Source organism: Molossus molossus, unplaced genomic scaffold (assembly GCF_014108415.1).
Source record: "Molossus molossus isolate mMolMol1 unplaced genomic scaffold, mMolMol1.p scaffold_m16_p_17, whole genome shotgun sequence".
Taxonomy (NCBI): Eukaryota; Metazoa; Chordata; class Mammalia; order Chiroptera; family Molossidae; genus Molossus; species Molossus molossus.
The window spans coordinates 21,116,983-21,126,434 of record NW_023425352.1 but is presented as its reverse complement, the minus strand read 5'-3'; the positions used below and the strand labels follow the sequence as shown (position 1 = coordinate 21,126,434).

The 9,452-nt window shown below is 41.9% G+C and overlaps 1 protein-coding gene across 1 annotated transcript; it reads right to left on the bottom strand.

Moving 5' to 3' along the window:
* Positions 1-8,055: 8,055 nt before the first annotated feature.
* On the bottom strand, positions 8,056-8,834 carry LOC118632492 (acidic leucine-rich nuclear phosphoprotein 32 family member B-like). Its single transcript, XM_036265660.1, is given in 2 exon segments — positions 8,056-8,759; positions 8,762-8,834. Coding segments are annotated over 2 exon segments (777 nt in total).
* Between the last annotated feature and the right edge of the window lie 618 nt (positions 8,835-9,452).

Here is a 9,452-nt window from a genome sequence, read left to right as displayed (position 1 = left end):
TGGGCACTTACCAGGGATTTTTACACTTAGACAAAGCACCAGAATTGAGTCATGCCCTAGATTGAGCCAGACCTTCAGTCTCACCCTGGATGCTAACTTATTAGAATGGTGTTAATATAAAACAACAAAAGTGGATCTACCACAACCAGTAATTGTACTCTACATGTCATGATTAGACAGAGAGATGCTGGAGAAAAGATGGAACATCAGTACTAGAGTTATTTTGGGCGGGGCGGGGGTTGGTATTTCAAACAGAAAGTTATATCTAAAAATTGTTATATAAGATTCATACACAAATTCACTCTCTCCATATAAGTGAATATAAAATAAGAGGCCATAGCAGAGGCTGGTTGACTATGAAAAATAATGGATCTCGGGGACTTCGGTCAAGATGGCGGCACAGGTAAACATGATACTCCCCTCCTCCCACAACCACATCAAAATTACAACTAAACTACAGAACAACCATCATTCAGAACTGTCTGAAATCTAGATAAATTAAAGTCCTACAACTACAAAATTAAAGAAGAAACAACAGTGAGACTGGTAGGAGGGGCAGAGGTATGAACCGGCTGGTCCCATACCCACGTGTGGCAGATAAAAAATCAGGAGGGAAACCTCAACTGTGAAGTTCTTCTCTGAGGAGTGAAGGGTCCCCGTCCCACACCAGGGTCCCCAGCTCAGGGTTCCAGTGCCAGGAAGAGAAGTCCCCTAACTAATGTCTGTAAAAATCAGGAATTGAGGCTGAGGGAGGCTGAGGCTTCTAAACACCTAGGCAGTTCCTCTTAAAGGGCCCGCACATGGACTTACTCAGACTCACTCCTTCCAGGCTCCAGTGTGGAGGAGGCAGCTTAAAAGGCACCAGAGATATATGGGGAAGAACTGAGTTGTTTGGCATTCGGTCAAGAGCTGGAGAGGCAGCTTTCTCCCAGAAAGACATGCTGGTGGAGGCTGCTGTTCTTTTGGTGAGCCCTTCACCCACAGGGCTGGCAGACAGGTGCCATACCTGGGACTCCAGCAACCTGGCTCACACTGGTTGCCCTACCCTGGTGATTCCCTGAGGCCCTGCTTCACCCAACTTTCAGGCCCACCCAAGCTGTTTCCAGTGGCCTTACCATAAGATTGGTCTGTCTTGGCTCCTGCTTCAGAGATTCGTAGGTTCTTTCAAAGAAGCAGCATCTGGTCTCAGCAAGCCCCATACCTCTCGCTAAGTGGCCCTAGGCCTGGCACTAGAAGCAGCCAGCCTTGTTTCACAGCTTGGCTTTGCCTGGTCACCTCCAAGCCCAGCACAAGAAGCAGCCATCTGCAGATCGCTTTGTAGCTTGTGTCCAGGGCCCCATGTAAAACACAGGCAGTGGCCAACCTTGCCACAGAGCCCGCACACCCAGTGGACAGCTTCAGACCACATCAAAGCGCCACCATCCAACTACCTCCACAAGCAAAATACTCAAGGAGTGGACTCTGTGGGTACCAGAGCCCTGCTGAAGTAAGTCTTGCACTATGTGGTGGGCCCTTGCATAGCTAGTCCTCCAAGGTAGTCAGAGGTCAATGGTCAGTGGGCACAGACAGTTCTTGCAGCTAATCAGCCTGAGTAAATCCCTCCCATTGACATGCCAACAGCAATCAAGACTCAATTACAACAGAAGGGTGTACAGTCCACACTAGGGGTGCACCTCGAGGGCCTAGCTGGATGATCAGGGAGGCTGTGACACTGGACCCTACAGGACACCTACTATAATCGGCCACCCTTTGATGCCTAGGAGACATAGCAACTCTACTTAATACATAAAAACAAACACAAGGAGGCAGCCAAAATGAAGAAACAAAGAAACATGTCCCAAATGAAAGAACAAAGCAAAACTCCAAGAAAAGAACTAAACAAAATGGAGACAAGCAATCTAACAGATGCAGAGTTCAAAACACTAGTTATAAGGGTGCTCAAGGAACTTGGTGAGGACCTCAAGAGCATAAAAAAGGACCAGTCAGAAATGAAGAATGCAATAACTGAAATAAAGAATAATTAAAAGGCCCTAGCCAGTTTCAGTTTCGCTCAGTGGTTAGAGCGTCAGTTCCACAGACCAAAGAGTCACAGGTTTGATTCCAATCAAGAGCACGTACTTCGGTTGCAGCTCAATCCCCAGGTTGGGGTCATGCGGGAGACAATCAATCCGCGTGTCTCTCTCATGTCAACGTTTCTCTCTCTTACTCTCTCCCTTTCTCTCTCTACCTGCCTCCCGCATACTCTCTATCTGAAGATAAATGGAAAAATATCCTCAGGTGAGGATTAAAAAAAAATTGAGGATAGTGGAAGGAGCCTCTAGGACAACTTCAAGGAGACCAACATTCACATCACAGTTAGTTTACCTACAAGGGAGCTCCCATAAGACTGTCAGCCAGTTTCTCAAAAGAAACTTTGCAGGCCAGAAGGGAGTGGCAAGAAATATTAAAAGTGATAAAAAGTAAGGACCTACAACCAAGATTACTCTATCCTGCAAAGCTATAATTTAGAACGGATGGCCATATAAAAAGTTTCCCAGACAAGAAAAAGCTAGAGGAGTTCACCACCAAACCAGTATTATATAAAATGTTGATGGGTCTTCGTGAAGAAGAAGATGAAGATTAAAAAATGTGAACAATAAAATGGCAATAAGTACATATCTATCAACAATTGAATCTACAAACAAAATGAGCAAGCAGAACAGAAATAGACTCATAGATAGAGAACTTTTTGTTGGATGCCAGGTGGGATGGGGTTTGGGTGAAAAAAATGAAGGGAATAAGATGTACAAATTGGTTGTTAGACTGACAAACCTCACTTTTTCTTTCTTTTTTTTTTTCTATCCTCACCTGAGGACATTTTTCCATTTTTTGTTCAGATAGAGTGGGAGGGAGAGAGAAAGAGAGAGAGAGAAACATCGAAGTGAAAGGGACACATCCAGTAGTTGCCACCTGCACGACCCAGCCAGGGCTGGGGACAAACTGTAACCGAGGTACATGCCATTAGCTAGAACCAAACCTGGGTCTCTCTGAACCGTGGGCCAATGCTCTAACCGCTGACCCAAACCGGCGAGGGCTAGACTGACAAACCTCAAAGGGAAGAGGGGAGGTGGGGCAGGAAGAGAGAAACCAAAGAACTAATATGCATATATGCATAACCAATAGAGACAATAGTGTGAGGAAAGCAGGAGCGGAGTGGGAGTGGGGAGGAGGGGGTCAAGGAGAAAAAAAAGGGGAGACATTTGTAATACATTCAACAATAAAGATAAGTTTAAAAAATAACAATAATAAAGGGTCTTTGGGAGCCACATTTTTTAAAAATCCTCACCAGAGGACATTTTTCCATTTTTTTGTTCAAATAGAGTGGAAGGGAAAAAGAGGAAGAGAGAGAGAAACATCGATGTTAAAGGGACACATCGAGTAGCTGCCACCCGCATGACCCAACCAGGGCCGAGGACAAACCACAGCTGAGGCACATACCCTTAGTGGGAACTGAACCCAGGTCTCTCGGGACTGCAGGCCAATGCTCTAACCACTGAGCAAAATTGGTCAAGGTGAGAGCCACATTGTTTTTTTCCCTTTGAAATCTTATTTAATATTCCTTTTTTTCTTAGCTTTATTATTTTTTTAATTTTTATTTATTTTTGTTACAGATGCTTCTCCTTTTTTATCCCATTGACACCCTCCTCCCCATCTCCCCCACCCCATCCCCAGCTTTGTTGTCCATGTCCATTGGTTATGTGTACATGCATATAAGTTCTGTGGTTTATCTCTTTCCTCCCCCCACCACCCCTTCTTCTGAGGGTTGTCAGTCTGTACCCTACTTTCATGTCTCTGGGTCTACCCTATTCCTCAGACTGTTATGTTCATTATATTCCACAAATAGGTGAGATCATGTGTTATTTGTCTTTTTCTTAGTTTGTTTTGCTTAGGATAATACTCTCCAGGCCCCTCCATGTCGTCTCAAAGGATAAGAGATCTTTCTTTCTTACAGCTGCATAGTATTCCATTGTGTGTATGTACCACAACTTTTTTATCCATTCGTCTACTGATGGACACTTGGGCTGTTTCCAGATCTTAGCTATTGTAAATAGTGCTGCTATAAACATGGGGGTACACATATTCTTTCTGATTGGTGTTTCAGGCTTCTTAGGGTATATTCCTAGAAGTGGGATCACTGGGTCAGATGGAAGTTCAATTTTTAATTTTTTGAGATAACACCATATTGTTTTCTATAGTGGCTGCACCAGTCTGCATTCCCACCAGCAGTGTACTAGAGTCCCCTTTTCTCCACACCCTCGCCAACAGTTGTTTGATGATTTGTTGATGGCGGCCACTCTGACAGCTGCGAGGTGGTACCTCATTGTTGTTTCAATTTGCATCTCTCTGATGGTTAGTGATGTTGAGCATTTCTTCATGTGTCTCTTGACCATTTGTATGTCCTGTTTGGAGAGGTGTCTATTCAGCTCCTCTGCCCATTTTTTAATTGGATTCTTTGTCTTCCTTTTGTTGACTTGTAGGAGTACTCTATATATTTTGGAAATTAACCCCTTATCTGATGTATCATTGGCAATGATGCTCTCCCATACAGTGGGTTGCCTTTCCATTTTGATGGTTGTTTCTTTTGCTGTGCAGAAGCTTTTTAGTTTGATGTAGTCCCATGTGTTCATTTTTTCCTTTGTTTCTGTTGCCTTAGGTGATGTATCAGTAAAAATTCTGCTGCGTATCATGTCCAAAATTTTGTTGCCTACAGTTTCTTCTAGGATTTTTATGGATTCATGGGTCACATTTAAGTCTTTTAACCATTTTGAGTTTATTCTTGTGTATGGTGTAAGTTGATGGTCTAGTTTCATTTTTTTTTGCATGTAGCTGTCCAATTGTCCCAACACCATTTATTAAAGATGCTGTCTTTACTCTATTGTATGCTCTTGCCTCCTTTGTCAAATATTAATTGAGCATAATGTCTTGGGTCCATTTCTGGGTTCTCTGTTCTGTTCCACTGGTCTATATGCCTGTTCTTGTGCCAGTACCAGGCTGTTTTGATTACAGTGGCTTTGTAGTATAACCTGATATCTGGTATTGTGATCCCACCTACTTTGTCCTTCTTTTTCAAGATTGCTATGGCTATTTAAGGTCTTTTTTGGTTCCATATGAACTTTTGAACTATTTGTTCTAGTTCTGTAAAATACATCATTGGTATTTTTTTTTTTTATCCTCACCCGAGGATATTTTTCCACTTTTTGTACAGATAGAGTGGGAGGGAGAGAGAGGAAGGGAGAGAGAGAGAGAGAGAAACATCGATGTGAAGGGACACATCAAGTGGCTGCCACCCGCACGACCAACCAGGGCTGAGGACAAACTGCAACCGAAGTACGTGCCCTTAGCGGGAACCGAACCCGGGTCTCTCCGGACCGCAGGCCGATGCTCTAACCGCTGAGCCAAACTGGCCAGGGCCATCATTGGTATTTTGATGGGGATTGCATTGAATCTATAGATAGCTTTGGGTAGTACAGACATTTTAATGATGTTAATTCCTCCAATCCATGAACAAGGTATGTGCTTCCACTTTTTTATATCTTCCTCTATTTCTTTTTTCAATGTCCTGTAGTTTTCTGCAAATAGGTCCTTTACTTCTTTGGCTAAGTTTATTCCTAGGTATCTTAATTTTTTTGCCGCAATGGTAAATGGGATTATTTTTTCAGTTTCTCTTTTTGTGAGTTCATCATTGGTGTATAAGAATGCTGTCGATTTCTTGACGTTAATTTTGTATCCTGCTACTTTGCCAAATTCATTTATTAAGTCTAGTATATTTTTGATGGAGTCTTTAGGGTTTTCTATGTGTCATCTGCAAATAATGACAGTTTTACTTCCTCCTTTCCAATTTGGATCCCTTTTACTTTTCCTTCATGTCTGATTGCTGTGGCTAAGACTTCCAGGACTATGTTAAATAAGAGTGGTGAAAGTGGGCATCCCTGTCTTGTTCCTGTTCTTAAGGGAAATGCTTTTAGTTTCTGCCCATTGAGTATGATGTTGGCCGTAGTTCTTTCATATATGGTCTTTATTATGTCAAGATATGATCCCTCTATTCCCACATTGCTGAGTGTTTTTATCAGAAATGGATGCTGGATTTTGTTGAATGCTTTTTCAGCATCTATTGATATGATCATGTGGTTTATATTCTTCATTTTATTTATGTGGTATATCACATTTATTGATTTGCGAATATTGTACCAGGCTTGCGTCCCTGGGATGAATCCCACTTGGTCATGGTGAATAATTTTTTTGATGTATTGCTGGATTTGATTGGCTAGTATTTTGTTCAGGATTTTGGCGTCTATGTCCATGAGGGATATTGGTCTGTAATTTTCTTTCATTATAGTTTCTTCTCCTGGTTTTGGAATTAGAATTATGCTGGCCTCATAAAACGAGTTTGGAAGTCTTCCTTCTTCTTGAATTTTTTGAAATAGTTTGAGGAGAATGGGTGTTAGTTCTTTTTTGAATGTTCAGTAAAACTCCCCTGTGAAGCCATGTGGGCCTGCGCTTTTGTTTGCTGGGAGAGTCTTGATTACCTCTTTAATTTCCTTAGTTGTTATTGGTCTGTTCAAGTTTTCTATCTCTTCCCGGTCCAGTTTTGAGAGACTATGTGTTTCTAGAAATTTGTCCATTTCGCTTAGATTGTCGAATTTGTTGCCATAAAATTGTTTATAGTCGTTAATGATCTTTTGTATTTCTGTGGTGTCAGTTGTTACTTCTCCTCTTTCATTTCTGATTTTGTGTATTTGGGTTCTCTCTCTTTGTTTCTTGGTGAGTCTAGCTAGGGGTCCATCAATCTTTTCAAAAAACCAGCTCTTTGTTTCATTGATCTTTGAATTGTTTTTTTGGTCTCTATGTCATTTATTTCTGCTCTGATCTTTACTATTTCCTTCCTTCCACTTGCTCTGGGGTTTTCTTTTTGTTTGCTTTCAAATTCTTTAAGTTGTGAGGTTAGATAGTCTATTAGAAATTTTTCTTGTTTCTTGAGGTAGACCTGTAGTGCCATGAACTTCCCTCTCAGAACTGCTTTTGCTGCATCCCATAGATTTTGTGTTGTTGTGTTCATTGGTTTCCAGGAAGTTTTTAATTTCTTCCTTGATCTCCTCGGTAACCCATTCATTGTTTAATAACATGCTAATTCGCCTCCATGTGTTCAAATGTCTTTGCATGTTTTTGTTGCAATTGATTTCTAGTTTCATGCCATTGTGATCTGAGGAGATACTTGATATGATTTCAATTTTCTTGAACTTGTAGAGATTTAGTTTTTGTCCTATCATGTGGTCTATCTTTGAGAATGTCCTATGTGCTTCACTTTCAACCTATGTGAGTCTTTTGTTGTGAGGTGGGTCTCTCGTAAACAACATATAGATGAGTCATGCTTTCTTATCCAATCAGCTACTCTGTGTCTTTTTATCGGAGCATTCAATCCATTTACATTTAAGGTGATTATTGATATGTACTTATTTATTGCCATTTTTGTTTAGTTTGGTTATATTTTTCTTCCTATTTCTTCTACTAATTACTTTTTTTTTTTTTTTGTGGTACATGCCCCTAGTGGGAACTGAACCTGGGACTCTCTGGTCTGCAGGCCAACGCTCAACCGCTGAGCCAAACTGGCCAGGGCCTTTTTTTTTTTTTTAAATGTTAAGATTTTATTCACAAAGCTTCTTTGTTGTACAGAAAGTAAAAATGCTGTTACAATCTTGGTGTAAGTGGTAGCCACAGACGGTTGACTCACCAATAACAACTATCCACACACTACAGCAAGAGTCTTACAAGAAAACCTAACAACGCTTACAATTTTGTTGGGGTGCAGTCCCCAAGCTTGGTGGTGAATTTCCAAAAGGGACTAAATGGAGGAAGGCAGAATGTCACAGGAACTATTTTTTGGCTCTTTCGGTGGGTGGGTATCCTGGGGTTTGTATCACAGCTACCTTTTTTTTTTTTTTCCAAAACAGCTACCAAATCCATATGAGCAGTCCAACCAATACTGAACAGTTCTTTTTTTGCAGGTTATTTGGGGTCTTAATTATCTTCTCCTTCATCATCTGTTTCTCTCTTCCTCTTTTCACCTTTCCCGTTTTCTTCCTCCTCTTCATCCTCATCGTCATCGTCATCGTCATCATCTTCATCTTCATCAACTTCTCCATCATGTCTAAATTCTTCTTCCTCTGCACTAAGGTCATCTTCATCCTCTTCTGCGTCTTCATCTTCATCGTCATCCTCTTTGTCTTCAAACTCTTCTTCCTCACTATTCTCATCCTCCTCATCCTCTTCATCTTCTCCTTCTTCATCATGCTCTTCTTCATCCACACCATCCACCTCAGCATCTGAGTCAGGAGCTTCTCCATCCTCTTGGTCATAGCCATCCAGGTAGGTCAGCTGGGGCAAGAGCTTGAAGACACTCTCTCGGTAGTCATTCAGGTTAGTAACTTCACAGTTAAAAAGATCCAAGCTTTTCAGACATTCCAACTTTTTCAAAGGTTCCAAGGTGCTGATATTTTTCAGTTTATTTCCACTTAAATTTAGATGTTTGAGATTTGGAAGTTTTTCTGCCAACACGTCCAAACATGCATAGATTCTAGTGTCACTGAGCTCAAGCTTTTTCAATTTTGGCAGTTTGGGGAAATTTGAAACAGAAATCAAGCCTACATTTATTAAACTGAGGAACTCTAAGTTCACAAATTCAGTTATTAAGCCCTCAATTTTTCCATTATTTGATTTGCAATGTCCAGGACAAGTTCTTGAACAGCTGCTGGGGTCCGATTCCTCAGCTCCAGGTGGATCCTCCTCTTCATTTTCATGTTTCCCTCTCCCCCCTCTCTTCAAACTTAACTTTCCATGGCGGGGGCAGAGGGGGAGGAGGCGTCCGGGCCTGCGCAGCTAGGGCCGTTGGAAGGCATCTGCTGCCGGCAGAGGCCTACAACATGCGGTGCTAGGCAGCGGATGGCATGCAGGCGGGCAGGTGAAGCCCCCTGAGTCAAGTTACTCACGGGAGCCACAATTTTAAAGCAGATCCATGACCAGCCCAGCCACTGTGGCTCACCGGTTGACCTATGCACCAAGAGGTCACTGGTTCATCCCTAGTTAGGGCACATGCCCAGATTGTGGGCCCAACCCCCAGTTGGGGGCGTGCAGGAGGCAGCCAATCGATGTTCTCTCTCATTGATGTTTCTCTCTCTCCCTCTCTCTTCCTCTGTCTCTAAAATCAATAAAGAAAAAATATTTTAAAGCAGATCCATGACCAATACGGTGGAATCAGTTGGGAAATCAAGCAGTTCATAAATGCTCCTTGAGACTTGGAATAATTTCCTGGTACTCTGTTTATAAATAAATAACTCACCAAAGAGTTTATTTTTATTTTTATTTTTTGTTAATCCTCTCCTCGCCCAGCAGCTGCCCCACCATTCCCACTCTGACTT